At 37.2% G+C, this 23,191-nt stretch overlaps 4 protein-coding genes across 5 annotated transcripts in view; 1 reads left to right on the plus strand and 3 right to left on the minus strand.

The window, feature by feature from the left end:
* Positions 1–1,400: 1,400 nt before the first annotated feature.
* Positions 1,401–4,252, minus strand: si:ch211-191a24.4 (uncharacterized protein LOC100150331 homolog). Of its 2 annotated transcripts, none has more exons than XM_027179582.2 (4): positions 4,102–4,252; positions 3,797–3,896; positions 3,351–3,466; positions 1,401–2,701 (listed from the first exon to the last, which is right to left on the minus strand). In XM_027179582.2, the coding sequence occupies exons 2-4, from the start codon at positions 3,892–3,894 to the stop codon at positions 2,043–2,045; spliced, it is 873 nt and encodes a 290-aa protein (XP_027035383.1). In that variant the 5' UTR covers positions 3,895–3,896; positions 4,102–4,252; the 3' UTR covers positions 1,401–2,042. The 2 variants fall into 2 exon arrangements, with proteins under 2 accessions (XP_027035383.1, XP_027035382.1); XM_027179581.2 differs by having other exon boundaries at positions 3,998–4,233.
* A 113-nt stretch (positions 4,253–4,365) lies between these two features.
* On the plus strand, positions 4,366–9,833 carry mcm3l (MCM3 minichromosome maintenance deficient 3 (S. cerevisiae), like). The gene is made up of 18 exons (XM_047801837.1): positions 4,366–4,761; positions 4,872–4,950; positions 5,137–5,249; positions 5,441–5,649; positions 5,771–5,901; positions 5,981–6,219; positions 6,332–6,434; positions 6,526–6,679; positions 6,956–7,087; positions 7,216–7,424; positions 7,544–7,718; positions 8,156–8,282; positions 8,417–8,567; positions 8,671–8,811; positions 8,889–8,989; positions 9,119–9,207; positions 9,309–9,384; positions 9,529–9,833. Exons 2-18 carry the CDS (start codon positions 4,879–4,881, stop codon positions 9,725–9,727), a joined length of 2,421 nt encoding a protein of 806 aa, XP_047657793.1. The 5' UTR covers positions 4,366–4,761; positions 4,872–4,878; the 3' UTR covers positions 9,728–9,833.
* A 36-nt stretch (positions 9,834–9,869) lies between these two features.
* Positions 9,870–17,733, minus strand: mep1ba (meprin A subunit beta a). Its single transcript, XM_027179578.2, has 13 exons — positions 17,577–17,733; positions 16,456–16,474; positions 16,179–16,238; positions 16,039–16,082; positions 15,822–15,900; positions 15,423–15,540; positions 13,731–13,909; positions 12,939–13,157; positions 12,609–12,761; positions 12,000–12,215; positions 11,270–11,737; positions 10,434–10,619; positions 9,870–10,311 (listed from the first exon to the last, which is right to left on the minus strand). Exons 1-13 carry the CDS (start codon positions 17,634–17,636, stop codon positions 10,085–10,087), a joined length of 2,028 nt encoding a protein of 675 aa, XP_027035379.2. The 5' UTR covers positions 17,637–17,733; the 3' UTR covers positions 9,870–10,084.
* A 268-nt stretch (positions 17,734–18,001) lies between these two features.
* The window catches only part of LOC113664001 (E3 ubiquitin-protein ligase RNF138), an 8,610-nt gene continuing 3,420 nt past the window's right edge, over positions 18,002–23,191 (minus strand). Inside the window, exons 6-13 of the mRNA XM_027179580.2 lie at positions 21,707–21,815; positions 21,438–21,545; positions 21,264–21,310; positions 20,226–20,435; positions 20,096–20,146; positions 19,316–19,424; positions 19,048–19,155; positions 18,002–18,922 (exon numbers count right to left, since the gene is read on the minus strand). Coding sequence (XP_027035381.1) covers positions 18,857–18,922; positions 19,048–19,155; positions 19,316–19,424; positions 20,096–20,146; positions 20,226–20,435; positions 21,264–21,310; positions 21,438–21,545; positions 21,707–21,815 — 808 coding nt within the window. The 3' untranslated portion in view covers positions 18,002–18,856. The remainder of the gene's footprint in view (positions 18,923–19,047; positions 19,156–19,315; positions 19,425–20,095; positions 20,147–20,225; positions 20,436–21,263; positions 21,311–21,437; positions 21,546–21,706; positions 21,816–23,191) is intronic.

The raw sequence follows: 23,191 nt of genomic DNA on the forward strand, positions 1-23,191 counted from the left end.
ATTCCTTAACATATCAAAAAAAGAAAGAAAGAAAAGAAAAAAAAGAAAAGCAGTTTACTGAATATGCATTATAATGGAAGTCTAATGAGAATATAACATCATTTATGATATGCATTCATTCATATTTCAGCACATGATAGTAAATGTGTATCATTCAGTCATGTATTCAGCTGGATGTTGCAGAAGCATATGGTTAAGACTATAGTACTTGTACTCCTAATAAATACATAATACACGGTTGTCAGTGTATATTACTGTAGAAAGGACACTTTCTGGTGTTTACACAGTTTATAATCACACCCTCCAGTTTCACCCAAATGGGGATGAGGTTCCCCTTGAGTCTGCTTCCTTCCTTTTCCATCTAAGGGAGTTTTTCCTCGCCAATCGCCTCAGGTGCCTCAGGCTTGCTCAGGGACGGCTAGGATGAGCAGAAAGAGTTAAGGGTCTTGCACAGTTGCCCAAAACTAGCAGCTTGGCAGTGCTGAGACGTGAATCCTGACCTTCCAATTAACAACCTAGATCCTTACCCACTTGAGCCACCACTTCCTTTTAATGTTATACTTAACATTTGTATAGAAATTGACACAAAGGAAGCTTTACACTGGATGGTTTGTATTCTTTATTTGGATTTAAAGTTCCCAGAGAAGGAACACATTAGCTGAGTCGGAATATCTGTACTACTATACTCTATAATAAAAAAAAATGTATATCTGAATTCTCTGTATTCTTAAAACTGTAGGTTTTGTGGTATGAAGGAAATGACATTGCATTATTCAATAAAGCAAAGGGACTGGTGCAGAAATAGTGGAGGGCATAGTGGATGGCAGCTTTTATGTATTTTAGGTATTAAACATTCCCAACATATTGGATGTAGTATATATTTATACTACACAAAATATATACTATAGCAGTGGACACTGAATGCTATGAAGTATGTACGGTCACAGTACATGATTTCAGGCATGATTTCACTCAGTTTCCACTGAAGTGCCTCAGTCTCTTGTAACACAAAGTTTAAGAAAAGGACAAATAACCTACACGACACTGTACATTTGTATTGAAATCTATACTATATGTTGAAAAGAATATCGATACCTAATCATCACACCTACTTGATATGTGATCCCAACTTTTGCTATTATAATAACCACCATTTAGTAGCTGTGGAGATTTGTGCTCATTAAGCACTACTGTCAGGAAAGTTCCGGTATATCCAAAATGTGTTAAGAGGGGTTGAGGTAAGGGCCAAGTGCAGAACACATGAGTTCTTCCACACCACAATTTTGGTGTAAACAGGTTTTCTACTCTTTTCTCAGAAGAGGCCGGTATTCTTCCTCCCTGGTGAATAATCATCCATTCTCTAGAAAAGTGGTTCTTAAAGTAGGTCTGTGACGCATAGCCAAGATTCAAATCAAATTTATTGCATTTAGTATTGAGTTATTAGACTGGACACTTCAATGGAATGGCCATAATTCAAGCCTTAAAACCCTAAAACAGCCAAGTGTCAACTTGGTTGTGGCAGAAAGGAATAAGTACTTAGATTCAACACACAGCGCTTTCAAATAATGAGCCTAACATTTGAATAGTAGAATTATGTTCATAAAACTGTATTTCTTGATTCCATTATAGTGTTTCATTTTTGTATTAATGTATTTAACATATAAAAGGGTCCCTGGCTCCAAAAAGGTTATAGAACCCCTGGCAAGATATCAGCTAGTAACAACATTAAAACACTTAAATATTCAAATCAACAACAAGTGTAAACAACAAGTGTTTGCTGCCTCCTGCTGGCTACAATATTAAGGACAGAAAGCAACAACAGAATTCTTAAAAACATCCAAAAAGTTAAATTCTAACATTTATACATACTAACATTAATACACTTTCTGATTCACATTATATGTCTACTCAAATACAGTTTATAGAAATAGATTTTTAAGAAAAGCTATAACTACATTGTGTTTAATCATTTATCATATGCTTGTTTTAAAAAATATGTATATATAAAAAAAAAAAGTAGTGCTGTTTTTTTTTTCTGAAGCTCAGATATAGATGCCTGACTCGGTGGTTGTGTCTTGGGTACTTTGCGGTCGCTTAGGTCTCTCGGCTTCGTAGCGAACACGCTCTTTATTGTACTGGTGCACATTTCTAATTGTTCTAAAAGTGAGAAATGCTCCCACGGCATACAAAATCACCAGTATAATTGCAAACAATGCCACAGCTCCGTCTGCACCATTCACGTTACAGTTCATCCAAGTCTGTCCGTTACGTGCGTAGAGTCGTTCTCGCGTTAAACACACATCCGTCGAGTTCACCTTGATCACAAAATGTAGATACAGGCCCACTGCAGTGACATAAGCCACTGCTCCTATCAGCATAAATGCAAACTGACCAATAAGGAGCTTTTGTGGAAGCACATAGGGAGGCTTGTTGCCTGATATGACAAAGAAAAGTGTTAGAATGCCGAAGGTGATGCTGAAAGCCAAGCCGCCATAGAGTCCGGGAGCTCTCATTTGTGTAAACTGCATATCAAGTTCACGCACCTTCTGAAGCTCTGTCCCTTCAAAAGGGATGATCACGTCGACAAAACTCCCGCCTCCTCCAAAATTCATAGCCGACATGCCTGACAGTGTCACGTAAGCAGCCACGAGACAGAACAACACCAACAGGTTGCACAAAAATGCGCACATTAGCACAATACCTGAAAAACACAATGGTGAAAAAAAATTACAATTCTTACGAATGAGAATATATATCGAAGAAAAAAAAAGATGTATGAATTGCATTGAATAGGTGTAGCAATTGCATTAGAAATTATAGTAAAGGAATGTCAGGATGTGTTGAAGAGTGGCAGTATGGAAAAAAAAATATTTCAAATCAGTCTGCTGCAACCTGAGAGCACGCAACCAGTTAAACCAGCTTAAAAGAAAAAAGGAAACATGGGTAGTATCACAGGGCGTGGTTAAGGTGAAGAGAAAGAACTACCTATAAACATCAACCCATTCACTGCTTTGCTTATTGGATGATACATTCATTTAGTAATGTGGGCTCAAACAACGGTGGCAATGTTTTTGTTGATATCAAATCATCATATTATATAAAAATCGTTCTGCAATTTTCTGAGCTTTAATATTGTTAGGTGCCCTTTTTTAACATCTTAGTTTCAGTAACTAATTGGAAGATACAACCTTGTATGGATTTTCCCATTTAAACTGTTTTGCAGTTTTTTTGTGGTGTAAAAATCTTTTTTTTTTCTTTTTTTTTAATTTTTTATACAATACACAGCAATAAACTTTGTAACCATTATTGTCTTTGTGTAGTGCAGAATAACACAATTTCCATATACACACCTCTCCTGGAGCAAATGTGTGTACATTGTGATCCGTGTTCTTCTGATGTCGACCTTCTCGCATGTTGGGTACTGGATGATACGTTTCTGGTGCTGTTCTGGGGCCTAGTAGTTGATCTGGTGGAAAATAAGTTATTTTAGAGGCGTAAACGAACACTATATTCACTTTACACATTTGTATTCCACTAAAAAACATAACCTTCTATCTAAGGGTTAAAAAGCCAAAAAAAGTCCCATCCTTGGACCTCTGATAGGATCAAGGACGAGGAAATGGGGAGGATTTTGTTTACTTCCTGCTACTAATTTTCTGAAATAATTATCCGTGGATATAATGAAGCTGGCAAACACAATCCAAAACTGTGCAGAATAAAACGTTACGTGGTTGTTCATTTAGAAATTTCACATTAGAGTGAAAGGGAATAATTGTCTGGTTGTGGAAATACCCACCTGTTGCTGGAAGATGGTCGCGTCCGTTGTTGACGATTTTCTCTGTAGCCCCCTTCCTGTCTCCCCTGGTTCCCATGGTGACCTCTGGTCTCCCTCATAGCTAAAGAAAGACACATAGAAAATATAATATCGATCAATCATGTCGCATTATTTTCTCTGGAATTTACTCAAAAGTACATTACTCAAAAGTAAATTACTAACCAAACTTTTCTGATCCTTTTGACTCCTTGTCGGCAATCGGTTCACTATTTACAAAAATAGATAGAATACTGCAGCTGAATAGGTGCTGGAATGTACACACTTACTAGATATTATGATAATGATGATGATGATGATACGGTCATTTGTTTAGTGTTACAATCCAAAACTCCAGGTTTAAGCTCGAAGTAAAGAGGAATTTTGTTTAACCGCCTTCTGTGAAAACCAGGAACCGACTCCGAGTCTCGGTCACGTGCTGAGATTCACACCTGCAGAAGGGGCGGGGCTCAGGCTGTTTAGATGATTTCGCGCGTTACATAACATTGACGTAATTTATGTAGTTTACTACTTGCTTTCACCTCAGTATAATTTCCCAGTATTCTGTATGTCAGTGATTGAATTGGGTACATTAACTCAACCCCAGGTGTGATTATAGATCGATATATTGACATTAGGGTTGGAATACCAGTCTATCAATCCTGAGGTTTCATATTAATAATATTTTTTTATACTAGGAAAGATACAAGATTAAACCAATAGTTTAAATATTATCCTTGGATGCATGTGATTCCAGTTATATAGACTTTGCTATAACTTGGAAGTGGATAGAAAAAACATTCATATTATTGCCCATTCACTGTTAATTGCTTAATTAGCCAGTTAATTGGTTACCAGACCTGCAAACTTCGGCATTTCCTGTGGTCTAAAAAGCTATTCTCTTTTTGTGAGAGCCAAATTGTGTCTTATATAATTGTGGCTGTACATTTGTAAGTATACTTATAATGTGTCAGTATATAAGATTATGTCTACATTTAAATTTAAAGCTGCTATTCATGATGGTCTATAACTACACTGTTTGTTTTTGCTGTTTGTATTGAGGGAAAATGGATGGTGGCTTTGAAGATCTAGAGTTACGAGAAGCCCAGAGAGAATACCTGGACTTTTTGGATGATGATGTGAGCACTCCAGCAAATTTGATTTGACTTCGCTTTGAATAAAAATATCAGCCATCGGACCACTATGGACATTTGTATCATTTCTCTACTGATTTCTTTTGTTTGTGATTGATTCTCTGAAACAAATGTTTGTAATGTCCTATAGATCCAGACATCATTGTTCTTATTGCTTGAATTTCTTCACAGCAAGACCAGGGTGTGCATCATGAGAAAGTCCGAAGTATGGTGTCTGAAGGAGAGTCTCGGTTAATCATCAACATTAATGATCTGAGACGAAGGAATGAAAAGCGAGCCAAAGAGTCAGTAACACTGTTTTTGGGAGAATAGAAAATGACTTGCCTTTTATTTGTTGCATTGCTTTAGGCGTTTCCTGCTAATTTCCATAAGTCAGTCTTTGAGAGTTTTTGGATAAATGCCTGCTTCAGTTCACTGAACATGTTGTCTTGGATTTAAAAATGATTAGAAAGGTATTGGTTTGTGTTTTCATCAGACTTCTGAAGAATGCATTTGGTGAACTGGTTGCATTCCAGAGAGCTCTGAAGGACATGGTGGCCTCTATTGACGCAACATATGCCAAACAGTTTGATGAGTTCCATGTCGGTTTTGAGGGAAGCTTTGGAAATAAACATGTCTCCCCTCGTACACTCAGTGCCCGGTTTCTTGGAAATCTTGTCTGTGTTGAAGGCATTGTTACCAAGTGTAAGTTAATTTTTGTGCTAATTTTATAGTTCCTTGTGTTTTATATATTCCACGGTTGCTTTATGTAAATCTGGTAACTTTCCAAAATCTAAGTGTGTTGAAGTGCGTTTGATTATTCCAGGTTCACTGGTTAGGCCAAAGATCATGCGCAGTGTTCATTACTGTCCTGCCACTAAGAAAACTTTGGAAAGGAAATATACTGATCTGACTTCACTGGATGCATTCCCTTCTAGTGCCATCTACCCCACCAAGGTGTGTGTGTGTGTGTTGTATGATAGTCGTTATCAACACCTGACAACTTTGTTTATAAAAAATGTATTTGGGTGTGTAGGATGATGAAAATAATCCATTGGAAACAGAGTTTGGGCTGTGCTGCTATAAAGATCACCAGACTCTGACCATCCAGGAGATGCCAGAGAAAGCTCCTGCTGGCCAGCTTCCCCGCTCAGTTGATATAATCTCTGATGATGATCTAGTGGACAAGGTCAAGCCAGGAGATCGTGTACAGATAGTTGGCGTGTACCGCTGTTTACCTGCTAAACAAGGGGGATTTACCTCAGGAACCTTCAGGTAGGTGAAGGTTTATTAAATGAACTGCAGCCAAATGTTTTTCGTTTTTGTTTGTTTTTAATGTGTGTTTGGAGATTTTGCAGCTTTAGGGTAAAGGTTTTGTTTTGTACAGAACTATAATGCTGGCCAACAATGTTAAGTTGATGAGCAAAGAAATTGTTCCGACACTTTCTGCTGACGATGTTGCCAAGATCAAAAAATTCTGCAAAACTAAAGTAAGCATGAATTTAAATTAATGGTCAATATCTGTGCTCTGCTGTGTCTTTCTCAACTTGCTGACATGTAGAATTTGTTGTTTTTGTTCAGGATGTCTTTGAGCACCTAAGTCAATCACTAGCTCCCAGCATCCATGGCCATGAGTATATAAAGAAAGCCATCCTCTGCCTGTTGCTGGGAGGAAATGAGACCAACCTAGAAAATGGCACTCGCATCAGAGGCGACATTAACATCCTGCTTATAGGTTAGGCTAGAATGAGGTCATAATTTTTTTTTTTTTAATGTCATCTTGAGTTTTTGCATAAGGAAACCTTGATTGGAATGGTTTAAGTTTAAAAAGTCTTTTTCGTTAAACTTGAGATTAGGTGATCAGGTTGTTTTAACGATAAACTATAACATTTTAGTCCCTTAAGTTAAAAATGTGTGAAACGCTGGAATGCCGATGACCCGTTATAATCTACACAAACAAATTTTAAATATAATTTGTTTAAAATCTTCTTTTTTTTTTTTTTTTTTGTAGGTGACCCATCAGTTGCCAAATCTCAGCTGCTGAGGTACGTCTTGTTCACAGCACCGAGAGCCATTCCTACCACTGGACGAGGCTCGTCTGGGGTGGGTTTAACTGCAGCGGTTACCACTGATCAAGAGACAGGTGACTATAATCTAGTATACGTTTTGACTTTTCCAGTATTGGAATTATCCAATGCGAGTTTACCAGGAAGATAATTGTATAGTCTTTCAAGTATTAAGTAATATTAAGTCTCCATGCTATTCTCTCAGGTGAGCGCCGGTTAGAGGCGGGTGCCATGGTCCTTGCTGACAGAGGGGTTGTGTGTATTGATGAGTTTGACAAGATGTCGGACATGGATCGCACAGCAATTCATGAGGTGATGGAACAGGGGAGAGTCACCATAGCTAAAGCTGGGATCCAGGCTAGGCTGAACGCTCGCTGTAGTGTGCTGGCTGCTGCGAACCCAGTGTATGGAAGGGTATGATAGGTTTCAGTTCAGTTAGATCAGCTGGATAGAGTATATAATACTGTGTGTGTAATATATATAATTTGTATTGGTTCTTTTCTTCTTCTCCATTCTTCTCTTGTGCATATCAGTATAATCAGTATAAAACCCCTATGGAGAACATTGGACTGCAAGATTCCTTACTCTCTCGATTTGATTTGCTCTTCATCGTTCTGGATCAGATGGATTCCGAGAGTGACCGTGAGATTTCGGAGCATGTGTTGCGCATGCACAGATACAGACCCCCTGGAGAGCAGGAAGGAGCAGGTGAGAGGCTGGTGGAAATAAATAGGACCTGCTGCACAGGAAACTGGGGCAAATATCAAAGCTTTCACTCTATTGCTGTAAGTTGGAATGACAGAAGTCTGGTTGGGTATAATCTGGCTTTGCTCATATGAAAGGATGTCCTTCTTTCCCATAGGGAAATTTATAGGTGCCAATTACAGGTGTTAGTTTGTGTATACAGACCAGTAGTTCAAGTATGCTGCATAAGCATCAGTAGCTTAATGTGTATCTGTGGAATTTGCATTTTATTGGCCTTTGTCCAATATTAAACGATATTAAATCAAAATTAGTTTTCTTCTATATCAGGTGCTATGTTGAGCCAGCAGTGCTTATAGGTGTACTATTTGGCTATCAATTATGGTTCTGTTCGGTTGTTAACATCTCTTGGACACTGACTTCTATTTTGTGTACAACAACAGCAATGCCATTGGGAAGTACAGTGGACGTGTTCGCCACAGAGGACCCAAACATCACCGAGGCTAATGAACAGGAACTGCAGATTTATGAAAAAAAGGACAACGTCTTCCATGGCCACAGAAAGAAAAAGTAAGCCTAAACTATTTTTATTGCTTTTGCATGCAGAAATGGAAGAATCCTTTTCAATGCAACCCACTAAACCAGTCAAAGGTTTAAAAACTGGAAAGTTTTTCATTGACCCATGATCAAGTTTGGACTTTCAGAGAAAAGGTGGTCACCATGGAGTTTATACGGAAATACATCCACGTGGCTAAGCTAGTGAAACCAGTTCTAACTCAGGAAGCTTCTGACTACATTGCAGAGGAGTACACCAAACTGAGAAGCCACGACCAAGTCAATAATGACTTGGCAAGGGTGTGTATCAAAGGCCTCATTAATTTTTTGTTTTTGCTTAAGTATTAAAAGGTTTTGTCTTTTTTTTTATTGCAATCATTTTTGTTTTTAAACCTTAAAACAGACTATGCCTGTCACAGCACGGGCCTTAGAGACTATGATCAGGTTGGCCACAGCCCATGCTAAAGCCCGCATGAGTAAAGCCATCGAGTTGGGAGATGCAGAGGCTGCTCTGGAGCTCATGCAATTTGCCTACTTCAAAAAGGTAATAGTATGATTTAATTTTTTTTTCTTTTATGTACTAAGTAGAAAACTATCTACTAAAACACATTTTTTGCACAGATTCTGGAGAAAAATAAGAAGCGGAAACTTCCTGAAGATGGTGTGGATGCAGAGCTGGACACAACTCTGAGCCAGGAGACCCAAAGCCAGAGAAGTGTCAGGTTTATTATTATTATTATTATTATTATTATTATTATTATTATTATTATTATTTAGGTGTTACAGTATATCAAATACTAATGGTGATTTAAACCTGATGTGATTGACACACGGATTGGTAATCTCCACAGGAAACGTTCTCGTGTCTCTAAAGATGATATGGATTCAACAATGCCAGAAGACTCAGATGACCCCTACGACTTTACAGAGGATGAAAACAGTCAGATATTTGTCACTTGCCAGCACAACCATAAAATCCATTGTTTTACCCTTGCTTATTTAGCATTGTCTGAAAGCTGGTTGTACTTTCTTTTATTGTAGCCCAACCCAGCCAGCCAAGCAGGGCAGGGTCTCAGAGGAGTAGCCAAAGGAAGAAGACTGACATAAGTCAAGAGAGGTTCAGTTTTATCAGTTTTATAACCTTCCTTTACTATTGTATTGTACTATTGATATCAGATGCTTATTTTCATTCAAAGACTTTTTTTCCTATTGTATAAACTGCTTCTCTGCAAACTTCTGACGTTATTCACCCTTGCTTTAGAATGAAGGTTTTTAAGGCAGCCCTCCTGAAAGCATTCAAGGTGACCAGATCTCAGTCTGTACCAATTCCTGATCTTCTCACCCACATTAACAAAGGCCAATCTGAAGAATTTGTCCAGCAGGAGGTGCAGTTACTTTTGGAGCGTATGCAGGATGATAACCAGGTCATGGTGTCTGAGGATGTGGTCTTCCTCATCTGATAAACTAGGACTATAATTAGTATCCGGACATGACTATTGATTTCTGGTGTTGTATATCCTTATGTATTATTGTTTGTAATTAATAAATAGTTTGAGCACCTGTGAAGTTCTCTTTTGCAGAAGTTTAAATACACAAGCCATCTTTTGCAAGTAATTATGTATTCCATTTAATTTGGAGATTTGTACACCGCAGTGTGATTAAGTGCCTATCTATTAGAAACCATGACTTTTCCACCATCAAGTAAGCCAGCTAGAGAAATTCTGCAATGAAAGAAATGAGTTAACCCCAAAATGAAAGTCATTATCTAAATTATTGCTTTTTTGAAAATATTTGTCTGGTCACTTGCAGCTGTTGATTCACTCAGAAACAGTCCCTCCCTCAGTATCTGTTGCTCCATTCCTTCGGGGTCTCTTCACACCATACACCACACCCACGACCGCAAGCAATAGCGTAAGGACAGCCACAAAAGCGAAAAACACCACTGCTACTGAGTTTACAGTGGATGCACTGGTTGAAGAGCTTTTCTTCTCAGCATAGGCAGCAGCCTGAGGTACAGGCTGAGTCTTTAAAAGTCCAGACACATCTGAGCAAGATAACAATGAATAAAAACAATTATGCTCTGTGTGAACTTGAAATGTTACATGAAGTAACAGGATTAATTAATTTGTTAACATCAAATATCTCATGCATTAGCTTATGTCACACCTTCTAGACTAAGGAGAAAGATGACATCATTTCCTTTGATAAAGTCCCGACTGCTTAGACGGCTGTGTGTGATGAAAGAGGTGGTGCCGGTACCCGGTCCTCTGTAGTAGGAGGTCCCATCTGGATTTTTTACCAGACTTCCCACCTTACGTGGATCATCCCAGAAATATTCCACAATGCCCTGAGCTTCAGGAAGGAAACACATCAGATAAAATTCCTGGTGTTACATCTGTACAAAGAGGTCAATTTTTCCAACTCTTCTCCCGGATTATATTTGTATTACTAACTTAATATTGTCCTCTAAAAATTGTAAAACTGTGAAAGAATATTTAGGAAATAAATCCGATTTAATGGACAAATACAAATTTAACGTTTAAGTAAAAGATTTATAAATGAATACACATGCATATGATTTTGGAAACATTACCATGTCTTCTCATCACACTAGATATAAACAGTCTTGCCACTGGGTGACAGTTTATTGGATAATAAACAGTTTATGTTGAGGATTGGAATTTTTGTATATTATAATTCTCTGTCATTTATCCAACAATAGCAATATTTATAATACTGTGTACTACTATAACTACTGTGTCAAAATATACCAGTTTTATAGAAGTTTTAATTGTGCCCCTTTGTAAGCTAGTCAGGTTAGCATGCAGACTCTGTGGTTAGACGTTTAAATAAACTTAAGCACAAACAATACTCCACAATATTCAATATAAGCAATATTCCATCCAAGAATAGATGGTCATTCACAAGGGATGTTGCTGAGTTGGTGATGAAGGTCTGCCTGTCTCTACACCATGTTTAATCATTTATATAGTTGTTCTTACAGTCAGTGGATGTCTTGCTGGGGTCAGTGGTGATCATCCTTTGGTTATCCATGCGCTGCTGAATATTTGGATGCTGGTCCATCAGTGATATTGTAGCCTGTCTCCATGGACATGGCCATTTCAACTGGCTGTCATTGGGACCAGATGTCAAGTGCAAATACATGGCCATATTGCTAGAACTGCTTGATTTCCCATTAACATACAGACCAATCTGGAAAGAGTAGCCATCAGGAGACAAGAAAGAGGGGCTGTAGATCTTTTCACCAACAGGTGTAGTGGCAAGGAGACTGGTGAAGTTCTGGATGTGCCATGTATGGTGAGGGCAGTGTGTCTCTGATAGGTTGATGTCATCCAGAGAGAGACCTCCTTTAGACACTCCCTTGCCCTTTACACCTTCAAACACTACACGAAACTTCTGAGGTGCATCTAAAGTCACATGGTGAAGCTCCCAGGAGTTTCTCCGCCCTCCTGTCTCAGAAAAGAATATATTATCCCTAATGCAGAATTTATACCTATAACCTCATTTAAGAAGTTAACTTATTATAAGATAGGGTCCCCACATTTATTCAAGATTAAACAGGTGGAATCAGGATCTTGTTTTGGCTCTTGATTGGCATGATTGGAATGAAAACCTACAGCAAGGTTGGATACCACTGTTCTAAGTACTAAAATACAAGCTTGTGTCTTATGCATTAATTATCAATTATTAATTAATGACTGAATAAATTACCATCGAATGTCTGAATGAGTCTCAGAGCTCCATTAGGATATTCATTGTTATATTCATGAACCCATATTTTTAGCTGGTCATCAGCAGCCCCACTGTTGTACAAGTAGAACTGCAGACATTGATGTCCTTTTTTAGGATAAAAGAGTCGACTTTCCAAGTTAGCGTTATCTCCAGGGTTTCCTGTGGCTGTGCTAAAATGCATAAAATAACCAATACCTGTGATACAAAGTAAACAATTAGTTTTAAATATATGTAAATGTTCACAGATTGTCTTTAATTTGTTTAGCATGATATAATATAATTATATTAACATAATATAATCACTGGGTTGGTATAAAGTCAATAGAGAAATTCCGTATGAGTTTATTAGACCTTTTGGTTTTTTGTTGTGCCATTAAAACATTTAAAGTTTAAAGATTATCAAGACCAAAGTTCTGGTGTAGTCATAAAAAAAGATGCAAAATAGATGCACGAGCATTCTTTATCCTAGTTTGCTCTTATCCGAGATGAGATAAGTGTTATCAGTGGACGATCATGATCAACAGAATCCAGTTTAAGGGTTATAATAGTTACAAAACTGTTTTCAACTGTAATGAACTTTGTTCATACCATTACACTGGCCCATGTTAGTGTAGTCGGTGTTTGCACCTCCATCCACGCTCTTCACACGCACCCACTTAGCCTTTGAATCAGTTCCCTGGATCATACCACATATATTGGGCTGTTCAAAGCTACAGGAGTCCATGAAGGTGGAGGATGTAGCTGGAAATAATCATCAAATGTAGAAAGAACAATGCTTAATTTCAGATTAATAGACATTATCATTTATTACAGGTCGTATTAAATAGAAATAAATATCATCAGACGGTGTATTAAAAGGGACATTATTAAAGATAAAAGAGAAGGTAGGATTTTATTGATAGATTGGGCTACACCTACTGCAGTTATACAGCCTGTTTAGCTTGCGCACATCACTGGAACTGAACTCCATGCGCTGGCCAATAATATCCAAGAACTCTGGAATCTTAGTGACGATGGTCGGTTTGGTGTCCTTATTAAAGGCAGTCTTACTGTAGTGCATGACAGAGGTGTAGTCGTAAGGAAAACCCAGCGCACTGGAGACTGTGTCGTCATAGGTGTTGAAGTTGTGCTCTTTTCCTAGGTATAATGCAGTGTAATGAGTCAACCATAAAGCAAGAAAATATATATTCATTCATTCATTCATTTTCATGCTTATCCGAACTTCTCGGGTCACGGGGAGCCTGTCGGGGAGCATCGTGGCAGGATACACCCCGGACGGAGTGCCAACCCATCGCAGGGCACACACACACTCATTCACTCACGCAATCACACTCTACAGACAATTTTTCCAGAGATGCCAATCAACCTACCATGCATGTCTTTGGACCGGGGGAGGAAACCGGAGTACCCGGAGGAAACCCCCGAGGCACGGAGAGAACATGCAAACTCCACACACACACAAGGTGGAGGTGGGAATCGAACCCCCAACCCTGAAAGTGTGAGGCAAACGTGCTAACCACTAAGATACTGTGCCCCCCAGAAAATATATAGGTACAAATATAAGGAAATAAAAGGGGGTCCTAGGAATATCTACTCTGTATATACTTCAATACATAGAATATAAAACAACCACATTTATCCACTGTGGTGTCCAAATGTCATTAGTTGGTGTAATATAATATTATATTGATCGTCCATTGATGTAGTTACCAGCTTGAATTTGATCCCACATGATGTTGACATAATCATCTCGGTCAGCTCTGGATTGCTCGTGCCAGAAACCCAGAGCATGTAGAAACTCATGCTCCACAGTTGCAAGGCGATCGCAGTTGCTACCGATTGATAACCTTTGCTTCCCTACATGGCGATTTCCCACAGATGAAAAACACCTAATAATACACAAAAATAAGAATGGTATTCTTTGCTTGTTTTCACGTTACTAAAAATCTTCTTACAAACAATCGTGAAAGGAGTTGCTGGGCCCAAGACTGAGTGATGAGTTATCCTGCATCACTTGTAAGTCATTAATAATCAATGCAATTTTAATGTTTGTGAATGAATTTGTGATGTGTTATTGACTTCCAAACTTTATTCAGAGAATTGTTTTAACTGAATATGCAGCTATATATGTACTGTATGTTTAACTCTTTAACTCTGGACTTGCACAGCACAGTGTCACTTTATACACCTTATACACACCATACTGCACATGGACACTTTAAGGACAATAATTAAAACCTTACGCATGTATATACATTTATGTATATACATTTATGTATATACATTATTTTTCACTTATATTTTAATTATTTTTTTTCACCCATATTTATATATTACTTTTTTTAATATATAGTTTATCTTTTATTTATCATCTCCTTTTGGTTTTGGTTATATTTTTGATCCCTATTGCATTCCTTATGTTTAAATACCGGACAGATGCAAAAAGCATTTCACTGCATGTCGTACTCTGTATGTATGTGTATGTGGCAAATAAAATTTTATTTTTATTTGCTTCCTCTGACAGTATTGTCCAAGTGCACCAATTCTACTGTCTGATGTACATTGCCTTAACTGTTACATGACAATAATCATCCTTCGTGATCTCTCTCTCTCTCTCTCTCTCTCTCTCTCACTCTCTCTCTCTCTCTCTCTCTCTCTCTCTCTCTCTCTCTCTCTCTCTCTCTCTCTCTCTTCTACCCTACATAGTCCTTCTTAGATTCTAGTGATCCTGATTCTTTTTCTTCATATAGACATCACTGATCCTGATCTCTCCACTTGGAAATCACTCGATGCTGCTAGGATGTCCATTTCCATAGGATGCATGAGATCACTGTTTTGGATGTCTTTCAAAACCATGACAATGGCTCTAGGCAGCAAATAATATGAGCAGTTTTGGATAGATTAGGACTGTAATTGCCACAGACTTTATGTTAAAACTGGTGAGATAATTACACTTTTTGACTATATAGTACACAGCTATAGCAAAGGAATGATTTGTAATCACACTATCCAGTTTTTACCCTGATGAGGATGGCTTCCCTTTTGAGTTTGGTTCCTCTCAATGTTTTGTGCAATTAAAATTAAATTTGATTGATTTTTTTTATTTTTGGAAAATGCTGTGCAACATATTTCAAGATATAACATATACATGATATACCATAACACATATTTCAAGATATAACATAACACATACATATACCATACATATCAAGAAAAAGTCAAGGCATTTCAAGCTTTTTGACACTCAGTGGTTCACCTTTACACATGATTTGGATCACACCTGAGCTCATTTGAAGCTCTGTTCTGCACCCGGTTTTCAAAATCAACCAAATGTTATGAACTCTTTTCTTCAAACAGGTTTTAGTGTGAAAACAATAGTCTAAATGTCTAAATATTTCTTACCCAGAACCTTTGAACACAGAGATGTAGTTCGGCTCGTTACTCCAGGGTTTGAAGTCAATGCATGTCTTGAGTCTGTATTGCTCGAATGCTTTTAAGATCACTCCTTTAGCATTGATCTCTGGAGGATACAATAGAACAGAGGCCTTTCTTTTTAAATCAAATTACAGTCCATTATTGAAATTCTTTCAGTGCTGGGTCTTGAACCCAGATCCTCTGATCAACAACCCAGAGCCCTAATTGCTTGAGCCCCAACTGTCCCAAATGTAGGTTAAAACTTTGACATTACTGGAGTTATACCATCAGGCAGAGATTTGTCTATAAGAATGATCATTCTATCACTTTATGTTTGTGATAGTTTTTTAAGTATTAAATTAAACAGAGGTTAAGACAGGTTCTTACCCAAGCTGTCCTCCAGGTAGTAAGGCACAGTGGTCGGCCAGCGATACTCCTCACCCAAAATACTGTTCTTGTCGTCTGCCTGTTAAACACAAATTTATTCACAAAAGAGAGACATTAGCTAGGACGTCTGCTAATTAACAATGTCGGATACCGACACAGAAAAATTGTAATGTTACCAAGAACTGGAAAAAAAAGGTTCAAAATTTGATGCACTGACCTTTTTCTCCACTATGTCTCCCTCTATCAGATTGAGTCCTGCTTCTATTATACAACAATTTGAGGTTATTTGCTAACAGCACATTTATTCATAATGCGAGTATAGCATGAATTTAAAAAAGTGTTTTATTTTATTCTTACCTTCATTTATGTCAACAATATCCCAGTCTTTTCCATCATCGATGTCCACCTCTGTAAAGCCTAATAATATAAACCCAGGAATAATCTCAAGAAATTATACTCCCAGTTCTGATACGAGTATTACATGCATGTAGCAAAAGCATGATAGATAGATAGAAAGATAGATAGATAGATAGATAGATAGATAGATAGATAGATAGATAGATAGATAGATAGATAGATAGATAGATAGATAGATAGATAGATAGATAGATAGATAGATAGATAGATGTCTTACCTGAGAGAGTTGAAGCTGACTATGATAGAAAGATATAATATGAACAAGCATTACTATAAAATTTAACAGTATAAGAGATTATTTGTTTATTTATATTTGTTTGTTTGTTTGTTTATTATGGGTAAGGATTTTATGAAGCCTTAAGTTGCGTACAAGCCAAACATAAAATCTTAAAATAATATTTCTGATTTTTTTTTACTACATACTGCAGAATACTCTCACTCACTCACTTATTTTCTACCGCTTAACCGAACTACCTGTGCCTATCTATCTCAGGCGTCATCGGGCATCAAGGCAGGATACACCCTGGACGGAGTGCCAACCCATCGCAGGGCACACACACTCTCATTCACTCACACACTCACACACTACGGACAATTTTTCCAGAGATGCCAATCAACCTACCATGCATGTCTTTGGACCGGGGGAGGAAACCGGAGTACCTGGAAGAAACCCCCGAGGCACGGGGAGAACATGCAAACTCCACACACACAATGCGGAGGCGGGAATCGAACCCCGACGCTGGAGGTGTGAGGCGAACGTGCTAACCACTAAGCCACCGTGCCCCCTACTGCAGAATAATGTTGAATATATTGAATAAAAGAAAGCATGTCTAAAATCTATCATAATGAAAATATTATAATAATTACAAGACCTTCAAGCCTGGCATATTTACTACTCATATCTTTTATATTTGATTATAGATTATATAGATTTTCACTTGAATTGGATTTGCACTTCATCTTTATCTGACTCTAAATTATTAATATTAATATTAATACATCTAAAATTACATTAAATTTTTTTTAGTTATGTTGCACATAATTTATATCAATTTTCATTTGTCTCACTCTTACTCTATATATATTAACATACACCTATGTAAATATTTCTTTTTTAGCTCTCATGCTTAGTGAAATCCTGAAAGCAACAATTCTGCCTTTCTCTTTGATGCTGATTTATTCTCATAAATCTCTATCAAAAATACAACATTTATGGATTTGTAAAACAATGCTTCCTGTGTGATGAATTTATGTTACACAATATTGTATGTATTGTGTAACATAAATTCATCACATAGTGCGCTTGAATTCTAACCAATGAAATTGCTTAAGACTTACCGAATAAAATCTCTCAGCACATAACAGACAAAGAAATAAAAACATAAAATCAGAGGCCATAGTCGGTGCTGCCGTTTGTGTGTGTGTGTGTGTGTGTGTGTGTGTGTGTGTGTGTGTGTGTGTGTGTGTGTGTGTGTGTGTGTGTGTGTGTGTGTGTGTGTGCTGCTCTTACACACTCTGCATATGTATGTGTTTGTGTACGAAATACATAAAAAGCAATAAAAAACGCTGAGCTGGCAGTGATCTTTGATAAGAAAGGTGAACTGATAAGACGTCAGGTTAGATCCTGCTGCTGTAAATGAAGATATTAATAACGTTATTACAAGTAATATCCATGCTGATTTCTGATCACAGTAAAACATATCTAATTTAATAAAGCTTTTCTTTTGGTGGCACTGATAATTCACATTGTGATAATTATGCACTTGTTCTTCAATCTCTTTTATTGTACACATTTAAAAACACAGGTCTTAAAAGGAGTTTATGGAGTACTGCATATTAAAACCAACAGGAAGATCAATTACTGCTAAATGTGCAAACGTATATATTATATTTGTATAAGCAAGTGTGATATAATAATAATTAAAAAAAAAAAATCCAGCAGTCCAGGAGCTTAGAATAAATTATAATAGGCAATAATAGAATATAGAATAATTATTACAAGAAAGGAACTGAAAGGATCATATTATCATGTTAATATCAATGAAACATAATAAAATCAAACAATGAGTAGAATTAGACATGAGTAGTGAATTATACATAATCGACGAGTAAAATTGTTATCGTAGCTTATATTGGATTTCATCCCTAAATCCCTTAATGCTGGTGTACTTCAATCGGTGTAAACAAATGAATTATTTTATCTCTGAGCGTCTGCTATAAAATGAGGCAGGACAGAGGTTTATTCATTTCTTTTTTACCTCTGTTTAGGTAACTTTACAGAATTTTAGTAGCTTATGAACAAGCACTTGAGACCTATCAGAGAGCCGCATTGGGTTCGATGTCCCCATTTAATTTGAAGATAGAAATAGTTGCATGAGGTAAAAAAAAAAAAATCAAACCTTTTCTTTTTTTTAAAACTTTACTATGAAAACTACTGTACTGCTGTATTTTGCCCCAGTACGTTTGGTTAAAAAACTCAAGGAAAACTACAAAATCTATTGTCTACTTTCATCCATTAATCACCACTGTAGAGTTTGGCATGACAATAAATTCAATGCTGAACATGAACAGAAAGAAACAAGCCTATGGTTAAAAGAGTTAATGGGAAAACGTGGAATTTATGTATGTCGCAGTGATCTCAGTATGGCATCCTGCAAGTTAACATGGTCGGTCTGGTGGACATTCTGTGAAGGAAAGACAGAAAATACAAACGTGTAATATAAATGTATGTTTTTATTAGTAATGGTAGTATTCAGTAATGTAAAGTATAATTTTTTACTGAAATAAATGTATGTAGGATGGATCTTACAGTTATGTCATCAATGTAGTAGCTGTGGCGGAGGTTGAGATGACCGATGAAATCCCTGCTGCAGTAAGTTGGGTTGCCATGAGGCAGTGATACACACACGGGGCAAACCTAGGGACCGTAAGAGAAGACACACACACAGAGGTGCATATCAGTCACTGGTTGAGATCTTCACAACACTACTGCTCAAGTCTGGTGTAATTTTAGAGCACTTTGTATTGCAATGAGCTTGTATTACATTAAGAGGTTTTTTATTTTTAAGCCTACTGACAATTTGTCTCCTGTCGCTGAGATGGTAGATGTTGCAGTGATCACGCAGCTCCAGGTCATCCAGGTTGCCTAACTGACAGTACGGACAATTATATGTTCTCAAGTTGTATCTAGGAGAAAGTGAACGTGAAAGAGGAATTCATTCACAGTATTGTGGGGGAAAAAAAACATTTCATGCCAAAAATTGAAACAGTGAAAAAACAGAGATGCTGTTCTGCTGGAATTTGTGATGCAATTGTGTGTGTGTGTGTGTGTGTGTGTGTGTGTGTGTGTGTGTGTGTGTGTGTGTGTGTGTGTGTGTGTGTGTGTGTGTGTGTGTGTGTGTGTGTGTGTGTGTGGTGATTGTGGTGGGCGACAATTCTTGCACCAAAATCTGAGCTGCTTTTTTTAAATCTATACAACGTTTTTGTGATTTTTGGAGACAATTACATGAATTTTCAAAATGCACAGGATTCTATTTTCAATTGTTAATTTTAATTTCCTACCAGAAAAGACACAGATGTTATTAATTTCTATGAGAGCTGTAGGCTTTGGCTAAATGCGTGTTGTGATGTCACCACATTGTTCTAATCTGCAGATAATTTGAAGTAATACAGAATCTATAGTTTGTTTGCTTTAATTTTTAAGGAACTGATCAAATAATGCAAAAGAACAAAAATAACAGAATTCAAAGCCCCGACATCCCACTTTTCAACTTCTCAGCCAACTAGTCAGCTAATAAAGATGAAGTCTCACAACCCTTTGATAGTCTACATATCATATGATATATGATGCTATTTACCCTGAAAGAGATCCGGTTGCCATAACAGCATCCTGAACATCCTGCCAGTTCCTGTTAGAAAATCACCTGTTAGTGCAGCACAAAAAGCTCATACACATAAATTCTTAGCTCGAAGCTGAATTGTTCTCACATGGCATCAAGATCATCTGACTGAGGACTGGTGTTTGCTGGGATGCTGACTGCATTTAGAAGCCCTGGGCCTTGGAGCCTTGGTCTGGGAACCGGCCGAGTTGTAGGTTGTACAGCAGTGTTCAAAGCAAGGGGACCGGGCAGGCTGACATTTGGAGTGCTGGTTATCTGTAAAGTCTGTGCACTTGCAGCTCTAAGGCGATCGAGGACACTGTAGTTGGACCCAAAAATAGATAAAATATGAACAAAGAATCAAGATATCGCAACAGGTTATATGTTAGAATTTAACATCTTTCAGTCTAAAATAGACTATTTGTTGCATATAGATTTATTATCTAGTTCATTCATATTGTAACCAAATAGTGCTTTAATTGTGCTTTGTTATTTCACTTATTTTGGTAGATTTGGGTTTACTTTGTGCTTACGTTTTATTGGAATTACATTAAACGTTTATTAGGTTTATTAGGTTTTCACAACATACTTTTGATTCCTTTCTTTTTCATTTTCACTTTGAAAGTACAAAAACAAAACAAAACAAAACAAAAGCCCATCATATCTTCGATGTCGCTCTCTTCTGTTGGATCTTTCAACAATTGTTACAGAATAATGTCTTCTCAGCTTCCCAGAAAACAAAATCCCAGCCTTTAACAAGTCACTCTTACATCTAGGATGTAGTAGCCTAGTGTTTAAGATGTTGGACTACCACTTGGAAAGTTGTGAGTTTGAATCCCAGGTCCACCAAGCTGCCAACACTGGGCCCTTGAGCAAGGCCCTTAACACTCAACTGCTCAGGAGAATAAAATGAGATAAAAAAAAAAAGTGGGTTGCTCTGGTTAAGTGTGTTGGCTAAATGCCATAACTGTAGCTCTAACTAGTTTTGTTTAACAGTGTCCATTGTTAAAGCACTATACAAATAAAATTATATTGAAATGGAATAAATATGGAACAAGACACATTACACACACTTTTACTTAAAACAGTTTCTCTATACTTTTTGCACCTGTGCATGCTAAGTTCATAAAATGTGCTTAGATCTTACGCCTGTATACGGGGGGAAACGTTCCGGTGGTCGGTCTGGTGGACATTCTGTGAAGGAAAGACAGAAAATACAAACGTTTAATATAAATGTATGTTTTTATTATTAATGATAGTATTCAGTAATGTAAAGTATCATTTTTTTTACAGAAATAAATGTATGTAGGATGGATCTTACAGTTATGTCATCAATGTAGTAGCTGTGGCGGAGGTCGAGATGACCGATGAAATCCCTGCTGCAGTAAGTTGGGTTGCCATGAGGCAGTGGCACACACACGGGGCAAACCTAGGGGCCGTAAGAGAAGACACACACACAGAGGTGCATATCAGTCACTGGTTGAGATCTTCACAACACTACTGCTCAAGTCTGGTGTAATTTTAGAGCACTTTGTATTGCAATGAGCTTGTATTACATTAAGAGGTTATTTTATTTTTAAGCCTACTGACAATTTGTCTCCTGTCGCTGAGATGGTAGATGTTGCAGTGATCACGCAGCTCCAGGTCATCCAGGTTGCCTAACTGACAGTACGGACAATTATATGTTCTCAAGTTGTATCTAGGAGAAAGTGAATGTGAAAGAGGAATTCATTCACAGTATTGTGGGGGAAAAAAAAACAACATTTCATGCCAAAAATTGAAACAGTGAAAAAACAGGGATGCTGTTCTGCTGGAATTTGTGATGCAATCGTGTTTGAATTTACATGTTTTTAATTTAAGTCGCTTCATCAGTTCACTTACAAAGTCTTTCTGGCTGATTGTTTATCCTATAATAAACATTATTATTTCAGAAGGAGTGGTATCTTTCTGCAAGACTCCACCCCATGCACAAGAAGGGCAACAAATCAGTCCCTCCAGGAGTGTGTGTGTGTGTGTGTGTGTGTGTGTGTGTGTGTGTGTGTGTGTGTGTGTGTGTGTGTGTGTGTGTGTGTGTGTGGTTGTTGTGGGCGACAATTCTTGCACCAAAATCTGAGCTGCTTTTCAAAAATCTATGCAACGTTTTTGTGCTTTTTGGAGACAATTACTTGAATTGTTCGAAATGCACAGGATTCTAATTTTTAATTTTTAATTTTAATTTCCTACCAGTAAAGACACAGATGTTATTTATTTCTATGAGCGCTGTAGGCTTTGGCTAAATGCGTGTTGTGATGTCACGACGTTGTTCAAGTAATACAGAATCTACAGTTTCATTGACTTTGCATTAATTTTGCAAAAACATGCAGGGCCTGATAAAATAAAGCATTTACTTTTACTCCTATTACTATATTAAATACAGTATTATTTGTTATACACACACAAAAAAAAGATTTACCTGTCTTCTCTATGAGGCGATTTATTGTTATTGGTTGTTTTTTTTTTGTTTGTTTGTTTTTTCATAAACAATACTGGCTGCAACAAGAACAAAAATAACAAAATTCAAAGCCCTGACTTCCCAGTTTTTAACTTTTCAACTAATCAGCCAATAAAAATGTTTCACAACCCTTTTATAGTCTACATATCATATGATATATCTGCTTTTTATCTATTCTCCTTTTACGTGGGATTATATCTGTTTAGAACGACTATGTCCTTATTCTCACATCTAATTTGTTCCTTGTTTAGTAACTTCTCTATTTTTTTAACCGGTAGATTTCTGATAGTCATCATTCATGTTATCTGTGTTTTGAGACGTGTTTTAGATGGAAACTGATGTGATATGTGTCTGCTGTGAATGCAGACACAGTAGGACATTTTTTAGTAATTGATTCTACAGTCAACGAAGTGTATTGGAACCCACTGGGCTTGAGATTGACATCTGTACCTTAGAGGAACCTTAATACAAATAGATACAAAGATATTCTGACTATGATAAAATATTTGTTTCCTGACTAGAGGTTTACTAGCTAAGTAAATCATATGCTATGACCTTCAATCTATGGAAGATTAGACAGCACT

The sequence above is a fragment of the Tachysurus fulvidraco genome, chromosome 16, assembly GCF_022655615.1.
Source record: "Tachysurus fulvidraco isolate hzauxx_2018 chromosome 16, HZAU_PFXX_2.0, whole genome shotgun sequence".
NCBI lineage: Eukaryota > Metazoa > Chordata > Actinopteri > Siluriformes > Bagridae > Tachysurus > Tachysurus fulvidraco.

Excerpts from the sequence above, each read along its gene's own strand:
- si:ch211-191a24.4 (XM_027179582.2), bottom strand. The coding sequence starts at position 3,894 with ATGAGGGAGACCAGAGGTCACCATGGGAACCAGGGGAGACAGGAAGGG. Across the intron at positions 3,467-3,796 it reads CGACCATCTTCCAGCAACAG|ATCAACTACTAGGCCCCAGA; the intron begins GTGGGTATTTCC and ends ATTTTCCACCAG. Across the intron at positions 2,702-3,350 it reads ACACATTTGCTCCAGGAGAG|GTATTGTGCTAATGTGCGCA; the intron begins GTGTGTATATGG and ends TGTGTTTTTCAG.
- mcm3l (XM_047801837.1), top strand. The coding sequence starts at position 4,879 with ATGGATGGTGGCTTTGAAGATCTAGAGTTACGAGAAGCCCAGAGAGAA. Across the intron at positions 6,435-6,525 it reads AAAAATTCTGCAAAACTAAA|GATGTCTTTGAGCACCTAAG; the intron begins GTAAGCATGAAT and ends GTTTTTGTTCAG. Across the intron at positions 8,568-8,670 it reads TCAATAATGACTTGGCAAGG|ACTATGCCTGTCACAGCACG; the intron begins GTGTGTATCAAA and ends ACCTTAAAACAG.
- mep1ba (XM_027179578.2), bottom strand. The coding sequence starts at position 17,636 with ATGGCCTCTGATTTTATGTTTTTATTTCTTTGTCTGTTATGTGCTGAG. Across the intron at positions 15,901-16,038 it reads GAGACATAGTGGAGAAAAAG|GCAGACGACAAGAACAGTAT; the intron begins GTCAGTGCATCA and ends TGTGTTTAACAG. Across the intron at positions 11,738-11,999 it reads ACTCATTCAGACATTCGATG|GAGGGCGGAGAAACTCCTGG; the intron begins GTAATTTATTCA and ends TTTCTGAGACAG.